Genomic DNA, 18,960 nt, shown 5'->3' with positions numbered 1-18,960 from the left:
GGGATAACTAACAATGCAATAGAATAGACATTATTTTGATACAATTTTATATATAAGCGTTTAAGAAATATATAAATACTATTCATTTTTCAATATTAAATCAAATTTGTATAAATTGGTTCCAAGCTTTTATGTTTTTAATGTCTTTTGGTTTCTGTAGTATGGCGAATTAAATAAACTTAGTATTCTTTCTTTTTTTAAGGCTGGCTGATACTAATCTAAATGTACGAACACAAGAACAGAATAGAAAAACACACTGAGCATGGAGATATAGACACAAACATATAACACACAGACATATACAGACATAAACATATATAGACAATAAAGATAAAGAACATAAACAGAGAAGACAAATAACTAAATAAATTAACGGGATGGAAAAAGGGTCAATGGTCTAATCAGGAAATACAAATTCCATGTTATTATAACTATGCATGGTATTTTTTTATTTTATTTGAATCAATTTGAACTCTTATATAAAAGGATAAGCTAAGAACTAGCCTCCATTTGGTCTCCAGCCTCTCAGCAGCGGATGTTGTTCTGTGGCGCACTGGCTTCTGGGTAATGTAAGGTGCAGACACGCTGTGCAGACCGGCGGTGAACGACGCAAACCGCATCCGCAGTTCAAGGCGAGGGTGAATGTATTGTAGGTGAACACGTTGACATGTTGATCGCTTGTTCCCGTCGCGTACAGGAGTAAGAAGAAGGTAACTGCGCCGGCGCTGCTCGTCCAGTCCCCGGACACAAAGACGCGACATGAGCCTGAACGAGCACTCGCTGCAGGCTCTGTCCTGGAGGAAGCTGTACCTGAGTCGGGCCAAACTCAAGGCTTCCAGCCGGACATCAGCTCTGCTCTCCGGATTTGCAATGGTAACGCTGTCCCCTGACATCACCCTGTGCACTCCTCTGTGGATGAATCGTGTTATTACAGAGTAGTAACGTGTTTATAAAGTTGTGTTTTCCTGTTCTCCTCCTCCTCTCCAGGTGGCTATGGTAGAAGTGCAGCTGGACAACAGCTACCCATACCCCCCTGCCCTCCTCATTGCCTTCAGTGCCTGCACCACAGTCCTCGTGGCCGTCCACCTCTTCGCTCTGATGGTCAGCACCTGCATCCTGCCCAACATCGAGGCCGTCAGCAATGTCCACAACCTCAACTCGGTGAAGGAGTCTCCGCACGAGCGAATGCACCGACACATTGAACTGGCGTGGGCCTTCTCCACAGTCATCGGTACTCTGCTCTTCCTGGCCGAGGTGGTTCTCCTCTGCTGGGTCAAATTTCTGCCCATCAAGCCCAACAAGGGCAGCAATAATACGGTGTCGTCCGGCGTGGCTGCTGCGATCACCTCCACCTCCATCATGGTCCCCTTCGGTTTGATCTTCATAGTCTTTGCTGTGCACTTCTACCGCTCCTTGGTCAGCCACAAGACCGACAGACAGTTTCAGGAGCTGGAGGAGTTATCGAACCTCACCAGGCTTCAGAACGAGCTGGACAACAGAGGGGACTCTTCCATCTTGCAGTCTCCGAGCTCACATTTCCCATAGGCAAGCATGGTGGATACAAATCTATGGTGGAACTCCTAGAATATCTCCAAGCCAGAAGCCTCATTATAGGTTTTACATTTTTTCTTCTTCTGTTTTTTTTTTTTTTTTTACAGGAATGAAGATATATATATCTCACGCCTTTGTTGTGAAATTTACATTTGTGAAAATAGTTGTATTTCTAAAAGACATGTTTGATCAACTGTGAACTCACCAATCTACCATGACGCATGTAACTTGAAATTGTAAGGTCTTAACTGTGATAGTTGCTTGATTTTATCTCTTAAATTATGGCAGAGACAATCTGATCAATAACTAGGAATCCTGTCTGTTACCTGCTGCATTTATTTATCCGTTTGTCAGTGAAGACTGTCTTGGTTATTATATATATTACTTTGCTGTGTTTAATGAACCACAGGTATTTAACTCTTTCCTCTGTGTTTACCGTGCACACGATTTATTGTAATGCTCACTACTTGCATTTGTAACACCTGTTTTTTTTGCGTAGACTGGATCAACAGCTGCCAAAACTTGAGTATGGTACGAGTATGCTTGCTGACATGTTGTAGCTCAGGCTGTGGCACTATAATAAACACTTTTTTACCAAGTGTCATTCAAGGTTTCCCAGTTTAGAAAATAATTTGGATTTATTATCATTCTGATGTTATCTATCATTGACACATTGACGCAAGTCACATCTCAAACATTTGAAGTTTATGAGTAGATTTATTACATAATATTTTGCACAGATGTTTATCCTTTTGCTTTATAGCCAACTGCGCCAGTCCTGTTGGATGGTGAACTTGAAGTCATTCTCCTGACACTTGATTTTTTTAAAGAACACTTGTCTCCTTACGCATGGTGCATAATCATAGTTTGACTTGTGTGGAATACTTATTGGTATTACACACTTCTCTTTGCTTCATTTTGGAAAGCCAGAACCCTCTACCTATCCTTGCTCTTGATCCTCTTGTTCATCAATAGTGATCAAGGTAGGTTGACTGGGCTTCCCTTAAAACCAACTCCATATCCACCAGGTGGATCTGTAAAAGAAGAAGCTGTACGTTCATGTTTTTATCCTCAAGGTTGAAACCTCAAAATAAAATCCGCCACAGTCAGAATATCGTACCTGTGGAATTTGATACTTGCTCGAAGTTTGTGTTACATCCCTTTCAAAATCCGACAGGGTCCCACATTTTGCTACGCCATCCACCCAAAAGCCTTCATAGAGTTGGCCTTTATCAGAATAGTTGAACTTCCCATTACCGTTCTTCTTGCCATCTTGCCACGCGCCTTCATACCAGTTTCCATTTGCTTGGACAAAAATTGCAAAGTCAAAATTTTAATATAATCTGGACTGACTAAATTATAGTCTGCTTTAGATTGAAGTGTATGTAAAGCACATTGCTCTTACCAAATCGAATGATGCCCTGTCCGTGGCTCTTATCCCCCATCCATTCTCCCTCGTAGACATCTCCATTCTCATAATACATTCTCCCCCAGCCACTCCGATGGTCCTCACTCCACTCCCCGTCATAAACAGCAGAATTACTATACAAGTATTTCCCATACCCCTGAGGGATAGAAAGTGACACAAAATATATCACAGAGTGTAATTACACTTAGTTATCATGTGCATATATGGCTGTATATCAGATACGCACATGCTTCGTTCCATTTTTCCACCCTCCAAAGTACTTCCTTTCATACTTCTTTGTTTCTGGCTGCAGTACACTGTAAGTGCCATATCCATCCTGTTTTCCAAATCTCCACTCTCCATCATAAATAGCACCAGACTTCTTCCAAACTTGAATTCCCGTTCCTTAAAAAGATCAACATGCATAAACATTTTAACTGTGGTGTAATCAACCTATATAATGAACCACAACCAAACATTCACTAACACAACACAGTATCTAACCGTGCTTCTTGTTGTCCTGCCACTCCCCAGTGTATTCATTCCCATTGGCCGAGAAAACTGTGTGCCGCAGTCCACATTTCTGTGACTTCACATCCAACAGTTTCGAAAGTGACAGTGTTTTCTGAGATGCTTTGACAAACGGCATGGCTGGAGGCAGCTTGCTGAAAATCCTACAACATAAAAAAACTGTTAGCGCCACGCCCACTAATCACACATTACGGTCAGTGCCATCAAGTACAGACCACACAGTGAACATTTTATGTAAATCGAATTAAAGTTGTAAAACGAGGCTTACTTCCTGTTGCCACTGTTGCCACTGTTGTTCCTATCCCTATCACTACATACAAAACAATATGAATGTCTTCAGGGGGGCCTGTTCTTACAGACTTGTAGTTTGAGGGAGATTGAACAAAGTACACTGAAGTTACAGCAATTTTGTGTGTCGCGTCGTCTTGTTGAAATTGAACACTAACATGGCGTTGGACGAAAACTCACAGTTTACATATGACTTCATCATCAATGTCTTGAGGCCCTTCTGACAAAGTTTGAGATGGTTGTGGTCAATGTACGAGGACGAGTGCTTCAAAGTGTAAGACGTGCAAAAAACAAGACATTTCCTGTTGCCATCTGGGGGCGCTGGGATTTTAAGTCATGATTTCTGTATAGATGTTGATTATGCAAACCCCTCATTTGAATGCACAACATGGGTCAAAAATGACCTGTATTAATTTCCTGTTTTATTTCATGCATGGCTGGGTGTTTCTTTGCTATATTCTTTTATAGCTTATTCTTCCTTCTTCATTCAGGATTCAGGAGAAGGCTCCTTTGATGACATCGAAGACTCATGTCTTCTTTGCATATGCTTTGATGACATCGAAGACTCATGTCTTCTTTGCATATGCTTTGATGACATCGAAGACTCATGTCTTCTTTGCATATGCTTTGATGACATCGAACATTTTTATAAAGACAGTGCTGATTAAATGTTGAATGTGGTGCAAACAAATACACGTGAACTCACATTTAGCATAATTAGTTTGAAGCTGGTTAGCTAGAACTTGCTATTCACCTGACTGACAAACAGCACTGTAACTTAAAACCCAGGTGAATTTAGCGAATCAAACACTCACAAAAAAAACACAAAAATGTTTTACTTGTACCTTAGTGTTGTGTTCAAGTTTACTTTCTTCAACTTACCAACTCAGGCCGTGAAGCTTCTGGAATAAACCAACACTGTTAGTAAGCTAGCAGCGTAGACTCAGCATTAAACTCAGTGTTTGTTGTATCCTAGCAACACAGATGTTTACTGGATGGCTCAGTTTAAATGAACTAAAAATAAATTATATTAAGAGCTATTTTAAAATCACATTTAACCGCGTCTTGCAGGTTGAGCTGATGCTTGATAAATTGTTATATGTTCATTTTATTGAAGTTTAAACGTGTGGCCGTGGTGTGTGATGTGCGCATGCTCCTTGCAGTCCATTTAAAGCAGCTTCTGCTCGAGTGACCCGGAGAGAAGCATCCCGTCCTCCCCGCCACCTCAGCGGCTGCAGCGCCATGTCCAAACCCAAGTTCCAGACGGAGTGGGAGGAAATAGACGAGGAGCACCAACAACTGCAGGTGATGGAGAAACCCTTCGAGGGGGTGCAACACCGACCCCGGTAGATTTAGTGGCTGAAGATGGTCGTGGATTGGTGCTAACTGTGCGCAGAGGGGCTCCGCTACTTGGGCTGGAGCGTTCCCCTGATCGCCATTCATTCGCAGCTCCGAGCTAAAGCTACTGTTGTTAGCTTTGATGCATCTTATATTTCACTTCGCGTCTGTTGCTGTAACATCCCAGAGCAGAGAGAGTGATTTAGCAGCTAGCGTTAGCAGCAGGTTGCTTGTTCTTGCTGCTCGAGTGAGATGAAGCTAATAAGCAGCTACTGTAAGTTAGCTAGCCCCACACCGCAGCACTGTGGACACTGGTGACTGTAGATTGTTCCTACAGAAGTCCCACGTTACAGGTGGTGAAGTGCACGTGTTGGCTATTGTTGTTTTTTTTGCTTGAGTAAATGATAGTGTGGTCCCTGAACGCAGCACTGTGCAGCCTTGCCAAGCTAGCTCAGGTTAGCTAGCAGGCTAACTTGAAAACAGCACAAGCAGGGTAGGATCTGTTTTACTTTGAAGCAGCAAAGCCCAAAGAGAGAGAGTCCTCTCTTCATGGCAGCATCACACATCTGAGACATGGATCGGCGATGCTATCATGATGATACAAAAATCTGGAGCTTCTCCGCTGGGAGACATGATGGAGGTGACTGTCAAGCTCTCCAGGGATTTGCTCCAGAGAAGCTCAGATGTGTTGGTGAATAACGGAAGTCACATTATCCACCTGTCTCTCACTCGCAGTCACCTGCAGCCCTCCACATTTTTGACATCTTAACATTTGCAGCTTGTCAGGGTAAAGTCCCCAAACTCTGTGTGTGTGGTTCTGGTTTTTAAACTGGTTTGGTTGACCTTTAGTGAACCTCTGGAGTGATGCCTCCCTCTCCAGTTGGCCATGTGCATGTTGACATTACTGCTAAGGGGAAGGGGAAAAAAAGACATCGTATGATCTACCTCTATTGTAAACACAATGATCACAATCTGTCGGTTTACTTTTCCTCCTGAAAGGTCAGGATCTCTTTCTGCTTTCCAAAGTGTGACAAAGTTGAAGCATGGATTGCACAAAGTTACAGCAGACGAGTGATTGCTCATTTAGTCCATAGCCTCAAGAAACCAGTGTTTTTATTTGGTGCGTAATCCAGTATTTTACATTTTGGGGATCTAGAAATAACACAAAATACAGTTTGTACTTCTAACATGGTGTACTTTTGAAGTATTTCCCCTTAAAACCCATTTGAAACATTTGTTTACGCTACTTGTCTCATTTTAATGTTAACAAAACAATAATTGTGGAAGTATTTATCAAAGAATGGCCCTTTTTGGTCTCTTGATTCTTGACAGTCCTGCTCGACAAAATAACATCCAGATGTTTCAAGATGTGACTATAAGTTTAGGAGATACTATGAAGTCAAGGGCTCTCTGAAAAAAGTTGGGAACCTGTGGTCTGGTCTTCAGACACAAATGCATGTGAACAGGCATTTTAATATTTCGCCACATAAGAATCATGGCTGTTTGTACTGAGAAATAAACAAGATTTTCACAGCATGAAGCATTTCCATCTCTGCTCAATCTCTATTCACCAGGAGCTTTTCAGTGTTGACTGAATATTTGAAGCTTGGCAAAGATTTTTAAGATGAGGTTAAGATAAACTGTGTGTGTGTGCGCTTGTTACTGCTTTTCTATTAATTTGATTACTTATCGTCCATTTCTCAGTCCGCAGACGTTCCTCGTCTTACAGATTTCCTTTTGTTCACTTTGTGCATTTGTTTGTTCCCCAGGAAAGTCACAAAGTATACAGACACAAACTTGAGGAGCTCACCAATCTTCAGACAACGTGCAGCAGCTCCATCAGTAAACAGAGAAAAGGCCTGAAGGACCTGAGATACAGCTTGAGCAAGTAAGTATTCCCATAACCGGAAGTGTAGAACACTGCATGTTTGTTTTTTACTGTTAGTCTATAGATGCATCACTGTCTAGATCATCAGCTAGTTTGTGTAACTATTTCATTCAAGAAAATGGTTGTACGCCCAATTCAAGGTTAAGAAGCAAGTTTATTACCGTTCACAATCACCATGTACGAAATAACAAGTAGTAGAGGAAAGGTTCATGATTTTTCCAACTGAACAATATTTGTTCATTGTCCCTTTTGTAAATTAATGTTCTTCCAGCTGCTTTTTAGTTCTGTTACACGCAGAATTATCATAACTCCTTTTGATACATAAATATCTTGTATGTCCAGAAATCTGTCTGTGGCTTGCATATCTCAAATCCTATTGGCTTCACACTCAACAATACACATGCCATGTCAAAATAAATGATGTGGGCCCGTTCCCGGCAACGGCAACTGATTCTCCAGGTCGTGGTTCCCTGAACTTTGAATAAACGGGTGAACAGATCTTTGTGCAGCAGCGGTGGCTTTAGGGTCCTGCAGATTGAGTCCTGCAGACGTTTTTTTTACTTGCCGCGGCTCAATTACTGCAGGTCACTTTAACAGTTTCAGAAAGAAAGCTGCAACTGGCATTACCCAGGCGAAGAAAACGGCTCATTCCAAAACAGGCAGGTTTAGTACGGGCACTGCTCTGGTATTTGATAGATGGAGAAAGATGCAGTCAGAGTCTTGAAACTCTGGAACGAGCTGCCTGAGCAAATCAGGTCAGCAGAATCGGTGACCTCCTTTTTAATTCTCTTCTTAAAATAAAGAGCTATTCCTAATTTTAGTGACCGTCCATATTGCCTAATAAATCTTTATTGACCATTACAATTTTTTGGGGGATTTCCTTCATGTTAATTACTGGAACTTTTTGCAGTGACATGGCATTTGTTTTTATTCGGACTACAGTGCAAAATACTGTAAATGTTTTAACTCTGTTGCTTTGTTTCAATTTACTGCTCTGTGTAAAACAACTTGGGTTTAGATAAGAGCTGTGTAAAGGTCACTAGTAGTATTATACTGACTGTTATCATGTGCAGGGTTCAGATGCTTTTCCTCTTGTTTACTTCTCCACTCACCACCATCTTGTCTTTTCTTTACAGATGTGCGAAAACGTGTGACGAGATAGAACTGAAGTTGATCACGGACATCAAAACACAAATCAAAGATAAAGAAAATGTCTTTTTTGATATGGAGGCATATTTGCCGAAGAGGAACGGGTCAGTATTTCTTCATGTTGCCATTTCATCTCTGTCACTTTTAGTTTCTCAAATGTATTTATATTTATATTGTTGCCTTTTGTTTTCTAGACTGTACCTCAATTTGGTCCTGGGCAACGTGAACGTAACACTTCTCAGCAACCAGGCAAAGTATGTAAAGTGATCGGTCACGGACTCTGGATTTGTGTGTGTTTGATCTGCGCCGCTCATTGTCGACTTGTCTTCTGTTTATTTACATAGATTTGCCTACAAAGACGAGTACGAGAAGTTCAAGCTTTACATGACAATAATCCTGATGTTCGGAGCCATAACCTGCCTCTTCTTTCTCAACTATCGGTAAGATGTTTCTCATCGCCCTAAAGCGTTACTGCTGTCGATGTCGACAGAGTTGCTCACTATTTCATTTTCTCTGTTTTTTGTTTAGTGTCACTGATGAAATCTTCAACTTTTTGCTGGTGTGGTACTACTGCACATTGACCATAAGGGAAAGCATCCTCATGAGCAATGGCTCCAGGTGTGTTGCGGCATCAGTCCAGTCACTCTGCAGTCGGTGGAAACTGTCGTGTAAACCAGCAGGACACTTAATCTTTTTTTGATTTATTTCTATTTAGTTGAAAGTAAAGTGTACGATTGCTCCACATCAATATGATTTAGTAATTTGAAGAAGTGCTTGCTGAATTCCAGAGTTACAATTTAACATATGTTCTTGTCTTTTTTTTTTTCTTTTTTTTTTTCGTCTCCTCACTCAGAATCAAAGGTTGGTGGGTGTCTCACCATTATGTGTCCACCTTTCTGTCTGGTGTAATGCTGACCTGGTGAGTTTATGTCTTTTGACTTTATTTTTTTTTACACATTCCTCTTAACGTGTTACTCGCATTGTCTTATGATTTACAACAACATCACCTCCTTGTTCTTGCTTACACTCAGTTGGTAACTGCTGTATGTCGATGTCACGAAATGCTTTGAAAACTCGAATAGGACAATATAATGGGATTACGACATATACATGTGTCCATAATGCAACTAAGATTAAAAATACTCCACATAATGAATCTATTTATTCAATCAAATCTTCTGAATATGACCTTATTCAGGTTAAGGTCATCAGAGAATGCTGCTGACATGATGACAGATTATTATCTTAATCAGGTTAATATCAGAATATTAGTGTCCGTGTTTTGAGTTATCATATATGAACTTAAGGTCACACATGTAGAGGTTAGTGACTAAAGACGACTGTAGGTATTAATTTAATCTGTTTCTTTTTACCTTGTGTCTCCTCACAGGCCGGAGGGGGCCATGTATCAGATGTTCAGAAGCCAGTTTCTGGCTTTCTCTATATATCAGAGTAAGAATTTTGTATCTGTTTGCTACACTTGGAACAAAATGTGTTGATGTTATAATTTTGTTTACTTACAAGTTTGGGTAACTAAGTGTAATGTTAATTTTGTAAAGACTAGTGATGGTGTTTGGTTAAGCTTCTTACCCCAGCATTTTATCATTTAATGCTCCAATGTTGGATGCTTTCGTTCTGTGAAACGTCCTTGACAAACACTTTTCTATGTGTGTTTAGCAGACCTCTTCTTACTAGTAGCTGTAATGTCAACAGACTCTTGAAATGTCAGTCAGACACAATCTAGATGTCATATAATAAAGATATAATGGCCCAGGTTAGACTTTAGCAGGAATCATACTATGACTCTGCAGAGAAACAATGATTTAGCACAGATATTCTACCACTACTGTCAATAACACAAAAGTTTGGTTGAATCTTCTGTTTCACTAGAATAGGGAAGTCATGTCCCACACTAGTGGTTACAGTCACTGCTCAGTACATCACATGCAGACTCATAATGTGTAATGTGAACGGTCTGTGTGGTTATGGTTTAAGTTAAAGAACTGACAAATTCAGCCTAAACTGAGATAGTGCTGCTCTTTTAGTTGTTTTCTTTTGTTTTAAGCTAATAAAAGCATTATAGTGTACAGCTTCTCATCACGAACTTCTACTTACTGTTTTTTACTTTTATTTTACGGGGGAAGGTAACTGGTGGCGATTGAGACACAAATTCAATCCTCTGCGTTTCATCCCTTTGTCCCCCAGGCTTCGTTCAGTTCCTCCAGTATTACTACCAGAGCGGCTGCTTATACCGGCTGCGAGCTCTGGGAGAGAGGAATCAGCTGGACCTCACAGTGGGTGAGTTGGCAGCTATTTTGGGTGGTTGTCATTTTTAAATCGTTTGAACTCTTGAGCCATCTGGAACGTGGCGTCTGGGGGGCGGAAATAGGGTAAAGGTGAGAGATGGAGACAGTTGTTGCCACACAAAAGATGTCGCACGATCTTGAGTGAGTGAGGCCTCGTTGAGTTTGATGCTCTAAGTCAGAGAGAGGACAGGGATCATCTGTGCCTGGTTGTGCCGAGGTCACTGTTACAATTGTTCTGTGTCTCTGCAGAGGGATTCCAGTCCTGGATGTGGAGAGGCCTCACGTTTCTTTTGCCATTCCTCTTTTTTGGCCATGTAAGTCAAACCCTCTCTTATATTTATTTTCTTTTGTTTAAGATCAAACCACAGCTTAATCGCTTTAGTTTTAAATCAGAAAGAAGGGGTAAAACATATTTTACACCTGTATTTGTTGTTTGATTTGTATGAACTGCATAAAAATGTATGTTTTAAGAGCATGTAGTTCAACAAAGTATTTTTTGGATTGGATAAGGAGAAAGATAAAAGGAATATTTTCTTGTGCAGCTAAGTGTGCAGAAACATTATAAATGACGGTGCCTCCTGTTCCTTCGCAGTTTTGGCAGCTGTACAACTCGGTGACCCTGTTTCGCTTGGCAGGACATGAAGACTGTAAAGAGTGGCAGGTAAGGATCGCATTGGCACCTCCAAATGACAAATGAAACCTGAAGCCATTGGTTAAATATCAAGACTCGAAAGGACACCACACATTTGGGTCCTCGTGTGGACATCAGGGACTTGATTTCTGAACACAGCGACTTTATTCAAGTGAACTCTGTTTTACCTCCATCTGCTTCAACATGCCCTCACGCAGCTACATTTGGAAATCGAGACATGGCCCTGGTTATAAAAATGCATGTTCACACTTGTCTTGAAATAAAACAGATTCTCCTTTTTTCCCTTCAGATATTTATGTTGGCGTTGACGTTTCTCATCCTGTTCCTGGGAAATTTTCTCACCACGGTAAAAGTTGTGCACCAGAAAATCCAGAAAAACCAGGAGAAGGTGCAAAAAACTGACTGAGACATAAACTCAACAAGACGCCTCAAATTCTTCCAAACGGCCAGTAACTTTGAAGCAACAGGCACAGGTGGCTTGTGAGACTGACCCCAGTACGATCGGGCCGGGAGAAGACAAAGCTTCTCTGCTTTGATTCCGCCAGCGGCATCCCGCCGGAGTATCTGGAGATCAGGCTCTCTGCTTTCTGATGACTCGTTGTTTGTGTCGCTGCTCAGTCGGTCTCAACACAAAGCGTCGTTCACCTTTCTAAGGATGAGCCGTTTTGTTGCTTTATCTTATACATAAAAAAAAAAAAAAAAGTGAGTGGAAAGAATGCGTTGTATTTGAGTGTTGGTGTCAGTGTATGAGTCTGTCTGGGAGCCTTTGTTCAAATCATATGCAACTGAAAGAGGGCAGGTAGCATCACTATACAGATGGGTGACAAATTAAAGGAAAAGCAAATTGTGTCAACCACCAGAGCAGCTTCAGTGTGCCCCGGCATTGATTCTACAAGTTTCTGGAGGGAAAACGCTCCCTTCATCAAAAATATATTCCCTCTTTTGGTGTTCATCATGATAGCTGTCAGTTCTGTTGACTGTGAAGGCCACAGCTAATGTTTCACATCATTCTCGTTAAAACCATTCAATGACTCAATGTGCTCTCTGTGGATTGGGGTTTCATTTCCGTTTTTCCTCTAATTTATCACCCGTCTGTAATTTGCCTTTTGAGGGCTTAACGTCTGTTATGTACATACTTCATACTTCTGTGAAGTAGCAACTGTCAAACTGTCTTTGGCTCAGTCAAACGTGGACATGTTCAAATTGGCACTGCACTTCATTTCTTTTACGAGTAGTTCCCAAACTCCCCATCAAGCTGTTGCACTGCTAACCAGTGTTGTTACTTGTTTATTTTTTTTTAACTAGACTTTTGTTCTCAGTCAAATAAGTTCAACTTTAAAAAACATAAACCTGATACTTCCCAAGCAGGTAACCTTAGTTACCTTCAGCTTCCTGAAAACAAATTTGTGTGATGTTAGAACGCAACACTGTTATTCCCGTTAGGCAGCGTTTTCATAAATGTGTGTGTGTGATCTAATCCCTAAACTCTGGCTCACACATAAAAACCTGGTGTTCTCGCGAGGTTTTCATGTGACTGCCTCTCTAGCAGTTCCATTTTTATGATGTAATTAGCATAATGCTAACAAATTGTAATGTAAACGTAGGTCTATTGTGTTTCCCTCTAAATTTTTACGTGTGTAGGAAGAGCTTTGAGCGTAGGAAACGTTTTGTCACAAAGGTTCAAAGTTCATGCAGAGTTTTTGGATTTGTCATCACTGTGCTGCTACCGTTCCCTTTTCATTCTGTAATGATCAAACGCTGCTATTAGCACTGGTACTGTGAGACTATGACGCACACTGATGAGTAATCATGTGCTGGATTATTTTTATTTTATTCAAGTAGACGTACTAAATTAAATATTTATAAGAATTAATTGATTAATGGCCAATTCCATGGCTTTTACACTCCTTCATTGTCATGGTCTTTTACTCTCCTTCATTGTCATGGTGTCTGGTTCACATTTCATGCTTGTTTAAAAATGGCACTCGAGGGTGTTTTTGTCAGGGGGTCGGTGGGTTCAAACGAACAGCTGTAGTGGTGTCGGGTCTCTGTTGCCTTATTCTCCCTCCAGCCTGTCACAGCAAAACACTGTCCTGCTTCTTTTATTTTGAAAAACCAAAGACAATTGCATTAAATTGTCTTTTCACCCCCCCCCCCCCCCCCCCCCCCCCCTTCATACAGTAGTGCTGCTGAGGAGGGTCATAGTATTTACACATCACTTTTATTGATAATTGACGAGTTACAGACTAAAATGTTACATGAGCTGCCAGGATGCACAACACAGTGAAATACTTCCTTGTTTTTATGATGTAGCCGATGTTAAACAAATGTTTTCATCAATCTTCTTGAATCTGTAACTGGTGCCTGAGTACGATCAGTGACGAGAGACAGTTGACAATTTCTCTGTGTACATTCTTGTAAAGAAATATTTAAAATTAAACATGTAATTGCAATTTCTGTTTCTTGTTCACTCAAACCTGAGGCAACTTATTTATTTGAATGTTGCATTTGTAGTCGACTCTGATGCATTCCAGGTTTTTAACACTGGTGGGCACTGTTGGCAAAGATTAGAGCTTCAGTTGATGGAGCGAAAACATTCGAGCCCAATGTTTATTTGACTGAAAATGAACTAACCCTCCTTTTTTTTCTTCTCAAGATTTAAAGCTACAGAACCATTATCATTAATTATATTTCAAAAACTATTTTATAAGGGTGCTTGTTTTTTACCGAACCACATTTAAACGGGGCAGACATTTAAATGATCCTATTAAAAACCTCCATAAGAGCTGACTGCAAATTTCTCCAATAAATACACTCAATAAAACAAGCCGTACAATGCTTTTTCTTTGGAAAATTACTAAAATATAATATCTGTATAAAAGAATTTAAAAAAAATAGTAAAATACATTGACCAGAGTCATTCCAAGTTATGTAACACTTGCACGTATCTCCACCCGGCCATTTCTTGCAAAATCGTCTTTCCTGTTGCATCACTTTTGGTAAAAGGAGACGAGCTCATGACTCAGTGGTGCCTCAACTTGCAGGAACAGAACCATCTCTTGGTGTCTTTGTGAAGTCGTCACCTGTGGGGCCTCGTCTGCAGAGTGGGGCCCTCGAGGCTCCGTCCCTTCCACTTCACAAAACCACACATGTCTTCTTCCTCCTACACTTCTTTTTTTTCCGACAGTAGGCCAGAGCCTTTTTGGCGGCCTCTCTGAAAATGTCCTCTACGTGCTCCTGATACTTCGCTGAGCACTCGAGGTAGAGCTCTGCGTTCATCTGCTGCCGGATCTCCTCACCCTACATCCAAAACCAACAATTAGATTCTATGCCTGTGAGAGTAAGGCGATAAAGAAAGATAAATGTGCATTTCCATTCATTTGGCTGTAGTACAGTTAAAAGTGGTTTAAGCTTCTGGCTGTGGTGCATCATGTGGCAGTTTATATCCTGTGACCTCGGGCTGAAAAGGCCTGTTTTCACAGATCAACGCCTGCACACGTCTTCTTGTCTTACCTGCGAGTATGTGATGGGAGACAGATTCGAGGCCATCAGCTTCCTCGAACACTCCTTGTCCTTCCGGAGGTCGGTCTTGCAGCCAATCAGGATGACCGGTATGTCCTGACAGAAATGCTTCACCTCAGGGAACCACTGACGTTAAAAGAGAAATAATTAAATGTCTCGCACGCTGAGATGCAATTCTGTACGTCTGCTCTATTTAACTTTCTTTGACAGCGTTTCTCCCTCTGTTTGTACTGAGAGGAGTCATGAGGTCAACGTTCATGCCTGCATGAGTTAATCATAGCTCAAAGAATGCAGCCGGCACAAACACACCAGACTCTGACAATCATTTACAAACTGAATTTGAACAGCCAACCTGAAACTCCAGTTGAACGGTCACATTGTTGTTTCGGTTTGCCTGCATGTGGAACTCTGTGTGTCGTTAATGATCTGAAGAGGTGATTACCTTTATCAGGACATTCTCAAAGCTGGTGGGGTTGGTCACGTCGAAGCAGATCAGGATCAGGTCGGCCTCTTGATAAGAGAGTGGTCTCAGTCTGTCATAGTCTTCCTGTCCTAGAAAAAGAAAGATGAAACCTACGTGTTAGCTGATAGATAAGTTACAATTTATTGGTGAACATTTTGTGCAGGACGCAACGGCCTGATCTTCAACATGTGTTACAAAGTCGGAGACGATGAATAAAAACCCACATCCTGGCCTCAGCTTCCTTTTTCCGCTGATGTAAAGCACCCTGCTGCTCTTATACTTAAGATAAGGTGTCAAGTCTCACTGTCATGGGTTTTGCTGAACATGTAACGACTTTAAAACACTTATCTGTAATGGGAAATTCATGTTTTATGTCCCACAGAGACACACCAGGTTGTGAAATTGGTGGAAATGTTGTCTTTACCTAGTTTTTTAACCACTAATAAAACAAAAGACTATGTTTTCTGAGCCCTTATGTGCCAAATGTATTTTCTTTAACCTCAAATAATTGTAGGGGAGCTTTATCCAGAAAAATTATATTCTGACAAATTCAAATTCAATCAGACACCTTACCATCTGACAGTCTGACTAGTTTTATAAACTTTCTGTACATTTGACTTCACTAAAGCTTGTTGGTAGTTTCTACCAGTTTGTCACTTCCCGAGAGATGATTCAGATGATGCTCTGACGTTAATGTCGACCTTTACCACTTCCTCTGTGTCCCTGTGTTTCAGAACAACCAGATAAAGACAACGCACAGTGTCGAGATGCCTGAACTTTAATATCTGAAAAGATAAGACACTATAAAATAATTCCTCCAACACCGGCAGTGAACATCAGCGGCTGACCTCTAAGTCAGTGTGTGTGTGCTCTTTATCTGCACAGATATATTATATATACTCCAGGCAGTTGACACAGTGTGTTGTTCAACATCCTCAAAACGCTGTCTTTTCGCATCATGTTAAATGTAGTGAGACTTCATGGATGTTCGACACGGAGGTGATTCTTACCGGCTGTGTCATACAGGTTGAGCTGTATCTCTTTTCCTCCGAGAGAGATAGTGCTGACATATTTTTCAAACACTGATGGAGCATATTTCTGTTTTTGAGACAAGAAGAATATGCTGGTTTTAGGGTACAGCCGTGTATTGACTTATTCTTTCCTATGTCACATTTTTGAAGAGCATCTAGTCTTGAAAAGGACATTATCACTGTATGACACAGCCTCTCTTACCTCTGGAAAGTTTCCTCGAGCATAAACGAGCAGAAGAGATGTTTTCCCGCAGCCTCCATCTCCAACAATCACAATTTTGAGTTCATCTCCCTTCTTTGTGGTGCCATTCCCAGTCCCAGCACTGTTCTGTGTCATGTCGACCTCCAGCACCAGTCACACAGGTGCCAGTCAGGACAGGGATGAAGATGCTCCCTCCAAATTCAGCTTAAACACATGGTGAATCTTTATTTGGAAAGGCTGAGATGGTTTGCAGGCTTGTGTCATGAGAGAGGAACAGACGAGCCTCATGGTTTACCAGGTACAGCTCGGCCTCCTCACCACTTCCTGTTCCTGTCACATCGAGGCTGTCTCCAGTCGACCCCCCCCCCACTACACACTTCTCCCCTGTCCCGTGGCCGCGCTGCTCAATGAGGCAGCATCTCTGGGGTATGAATAATGCAGCAGCATCTGAGTGTGGCTGCACCTACTTCCTCTATTGCCTGTGCTTTCCTCTTTCATTTGAAAGGGTGGGGGCTTGATGTGAAGTACTGCCTCCGTCCACAGAAGTGTGCATGAGCGATAACGCTGAAAATGTTCCTCTTAGGCTGGAGATAAGTCAGCGAGTATTGTTGATGTATTCACGGCAAGTATGTTCAGATGGTTAACTGTGAAGTCATGTGGGGCCTGGAGATTCTCTGGTGACAGTGAATGGGATGAATGAGTGTCTTGTACCTTTTAGAGTACAAGTACTAGATGTGCTAGAGCTGGTGTCTTTTGTGAACTTCTCTCAGGTCAGACCCTCGTCTTCTTCTTCGATGAAGCACGAAATATGAGCTGTCATAAACCAGCTGCCTCACTTCTCTCAGGTCCCTTGAATATATACATGTTTGAATCTTTATGGTAAAAATCCTTTAATTGTAATCCATTAAATAGTGTATTATAGTATATAATCAATTTTTGATTTGTTGAATGTATACCTCTGAAAACACCATTTGACCACGTTATTAGTTTATATATAAATAATGGTAGCATCCATTCACGTCATTGGTTTGAATCCTCGTGGTTACAGCAAAAATGTACTTCTCCTTTCACTCCGTGCAGCTGAACACGCCAGTGACATCACAGATTGGGCGTCAGGACAAGCTACTCTCTCTCTCTCTCTCTCTCTCTCTTTCTCTCTTTCTCTCGTCCCAGCGTGTGACGTTCAGGCATCTTATCCAGCAGCACCGAGCAAAATGAAGTGATTACGTTGGAGATAATGCAGAGATACTGTCACATACTACTATACTGGTTTTTTTTTTATTTTTATGGAAGGCTGAAGGAGACAAGCTACTTTAGAGCAAGATGACTTCTAAGACATATATGACATTAAATGCGATTTCCCTTTAACACAGCTTCAGTCTATAAATAGGGTTGAATGTTATAATTATGGTTAGATAGTATCAAAGACAACAGGACATGCAGTGTGATTTTATTCATTCTTGCCTTTGTGTTACCACTGCTTATCCAATTACCTGGATGCCCCGAGATCTCCTGAACATATTGTATGCAATGAAATTACATTTTAATCTTAAATTTGGGAATATGTGGGTTGACTACCATGGGTGTTAGGAGAGAACAGATCATAAAGAATGAGCGTGCATATTCAGAAAGCACAACAATGCTTTGGAGATTAATCTAGATTCAGTGTCTAGAGTCTAGTCGCTGAGGAAAATTCAAACCTACGTAGGCTACAAAGTCAAATCTAAAGGTTAAATTTCAGCGGTCAGTGCCGGGAAAGGATGTATTTAGTTGGTGTGTTGGAGCGCCTAACCCTTTTGAGTAAGCTGTCTCTTTAAGAGGATAAGCTGACACTGCCCTTTGCCTATTTTAAGAAGAGACACATAGTCTTCCAAGTATTTAAAACACATGCAGATCTCCTACAGCCATGTCTGTGGGTTTTAGTGTGGTGTGCTTTCAATGTCATGACTGGTGGAAAATACTGTGTTAAATCCAGGCCTTATATCGTTTGAAGCTTAAAGTGTCAGTGTAAATTCATCAAAAAGATTAAAAAAACAACAATCTGCTTCAGTTTCCACAACAACAAACCATAAAATGGGTGTATATTCTATTTATTTAAACACCTCAAAATCACAGACAGGTGAGAGTATTGCCAGGCAAAAAGAGACTAAAGCACAAACCATACTGTGGAATATTACACTAACAATACACAAACATGCAAATATGTAAGAGCTAGAAAGAAGAAAGGTTGATGTTGTAAATAAAACAAATACAGTACCAGCAATCTGCATGGATAAATCCTTGAATAAGCAAGTGTGGCCATGAATAATCAAAAAACACAAAGCGCAGAGGATACCTGGTTGGATTCAGTGAACAATCCGTCAGAATAAAAGGCTGCTCATACAAAGAAAGACAGAGAGGAGGTGCATTGTCTGCCTGAATCCAGAGAAACAGCCACACACCGTGTCCCATATGCTTTTACAATAAAGTATTGTGTAGCACATGCTTTAAAAAAATCCCTGTACAATAATAATAATAATAATAATAGAAAAGTGCTTGTTTGACTCATAAGGTGAAACTGTCAACCTGAATAACTATTTAAAAAAAAAAGGATTATAAAATTGTCCTGTGCAAAATATCCAAACATGTAAA

The 18,960-nt window shown here is 41.0% G+C and overlaps 4 protein-coding genes across 5 annotated transcripts; 2 read left to right on the top strand and 2 right to left on the bottom strand.

Annotated features, from left to right (window-relative positions):
- The first annotated feature begins 532 nt into the window (after window positions 1-532).
- orai1b (ORAI calcium release-activated calcium modulator 1b) lies at window positions 533-2,155 on the top strand. Its single transcript, XM_034603275.1, has 2 exons — window positions 533-873; window positions 988-2,155. The coding sequence occupies exons 1-2, from the start codon at window positions 760-762 to the stop codon at window positions 1,543-1,545; spliced, it is 672 nt and encodes a 223-aa protein (XP_034459166.1). The 5' UTR covers window positions 533-759; the 3' UTR covers window positions 1,546-2,155.
- A 120-nt stretch (window positions 2,156-2,275) lies between these two features.
- On the bottom strand, window positions 2,276-4,726 carry morn3 (MORN repeat containing 3). Of its 2 annotated transcripts, none has more exons than XM_034603273.1 (6): window positions 4,624-4,726; window positions 3,464-3,633; window positions 3,207-3,364; window positions 2,957-3,116; window positions 2,672-2,856; window positions 2,276-2,585 (listed from the first exon to the last, which is right to left on the bottom strand). In XM_034603273.1, the coding sequence occupies exons 2-6, from the start codon at window positions 3,606-3,608 to the stop codon at window positions 2,520-2,522; spliced, it is 714 nt and encodes a 237-aa protein (XP_034459164.1). In that variant the 5' UTR covers window positions 3,609-3,633; window positions 4,624-4,726; the 3' UTR covers window positions 2,276-2,519. The 2 variants fall into 2 exon arrangements, with proteins under 2 accessions (XP_034459164.1, XP_034459165.1); XM_034603274.1 differs by having other exon boundaries at window positions 4,661-4,717.
- Window positions 4,727-4,929: 203 nt separating this feature from the next.
- On the top strand, window positions 4,930-12,751 carry tmem120b (transmembrane protein 120B). Its single transcript, XM_034603270.1, has 12 exons — window positions 4,930-5,083; window positions 6,886-7,004; window positions 8,141-8,257; window positions 8,348-8,407; window positions 8,498-8,593; window positions 8,682-8,771; window positions 9,007-9,072; window positions 9,544-9,605; window positions 10,359-10,451; window positions 10,709-10,773; window positions 11,052-11,120; window positions 11,401-12,751. The coding sequence occupies exons 1-12, from the start codon at window positions 5,021-5,023 to the stop codon at window positions 11,515-11,517; spliced, it is 1,017 nt and encodes a 338-aa protein (XP_034459161.1). The 5' UTR covers window positions 4,930-5,020; the 3' UTR covers window positions 11,518-12,751.
- A 559-nt stretch (window positions 12,752-13,310) lies between these two features.
- rhof (ras homolog family member F) lies at window positions 13,311-17,094 on the bottom strand. Its single transcript, XM_034603272.1, has 5 exons — window positions 16,330-17,094; window positions 16,107-16,194; window positions 15,076-15,185; window positions 14,625-14,759; window positions 13,311-14,411 (listed from the first exon to the last, which is right to left on the bottom strand). Exons 1-5 carry the CDS (start codon window positions 16,462-16,464, stop codon window positions 14,247-14,249), a joined length of 633 nt encoding a protein of 210 aa, XP_034459163.1. The 5' UTR covers window positions 16,465-17,094; the 3' UTR covers window positions 13,311-14,246.
- Window positions 17,095-18,960: the final 1,866 nt, after the last annotated feature.

The sequence above is a fragment of the Hippoglossus hippoglossus genome, chromosome 12, assembly GCF_009819705.1.
Source record: "Hippoglossus hippoglossus isolate fHipHip1 chromosome 12, fHipHip1.pri, whole genome shotgun sequence".
In the NCBI taxonomy this organism is placed as follows: Eukaryota; Metazoa; Chordata; class Actinopteri; order Pleuronectiformes; family Pleuronectidae; genus Hippoglossus; species Hippoglossus hippoglossus.
This window is presented reverse-complemented; position numbering and strand designations above follow the sequence as displayed.

Excerpts from the sequence above, each read along its gene's own strand:
- orai1b (XM_034603275.1), top strand. The coding sequence starts at position 760 with ATGAGCCTGAACGAGCACTCGCTGCAGGCTCTGTCCTGGAGGAAGCTG. Across the intron at positions 874-987 it reads TGCTCTCCGGATTTGCAATG|GTGGCTATGGTAGAAGTGCA; the intron begins GTAACGCTGTCC and ends CCTCCTCTCCAG.
- morn3 (XM_034603273.1), bottom strand. The coding sequence starts at position 3,608 with ATGCCGTTTGTCAAAGCATCTCAGAAAACACTGTCACTTTCGAAACTG. Across the intron at positions 2,857-2,956 it reads ACAGGGCATCATTCGATTTG|CAAATGGAAACTGGTATGAA; the intron begins GTAAGAGCAATG and ends TTTTTGTCCAAG. Across the intron at positions 2,586-2,671 it reads GCAAGTATCAAATTCCACAG|ATCCACCTGGTGGATATGGA; the intron begins GTACGATATTCT and ends CTTCTTTTACAG.
- tmem120b (XM_034603270.1), top strand. The coding sequence starts at position 5,021 with ATGTCCAAACCCAAGTTCCAGACGGAGTGGGAGGAAATAGACGAGGAG. Across the intron at positions 10,452-10,708 it reads TCAGCTGGACCTCACAGTGG|AGGGATTCCAGTCCTGGATG; the intron begins GTGAGTTGGCAG and ends GTGTCTCTGCAG. Across the intron at positions 10,774-11,051 it reads CATTCCTCTTTTTTGGCCAT|TTTTGGCAGCTGTACAACTC; the intron begins GTAAGTCAAACC and ends GTTCCTTCGCAG.
- rhof (XM_034603272.1), bottom strand. The coding sequence starts at position 16,464 with ATGACACAGAACAGTGCTGGGACTGGGAATGGCACCACAAAGAAGGGA. Across the intron at positions 16,195-16,329 it reads CTCGAGGAAACTTTCCAGAG|AAATATGCTCCATCAGTGTT; the intron begins GTAAGAGAGGCT and ends TCTCAAAAACAG. Across the intron at positions 15,186-16,106 it reads CAACCTGTATGACACAGCCG|GACAGGAAGACTATGACAGA; the intron begins GTAAGAATCACC and ends TTCTTTTTCTAG.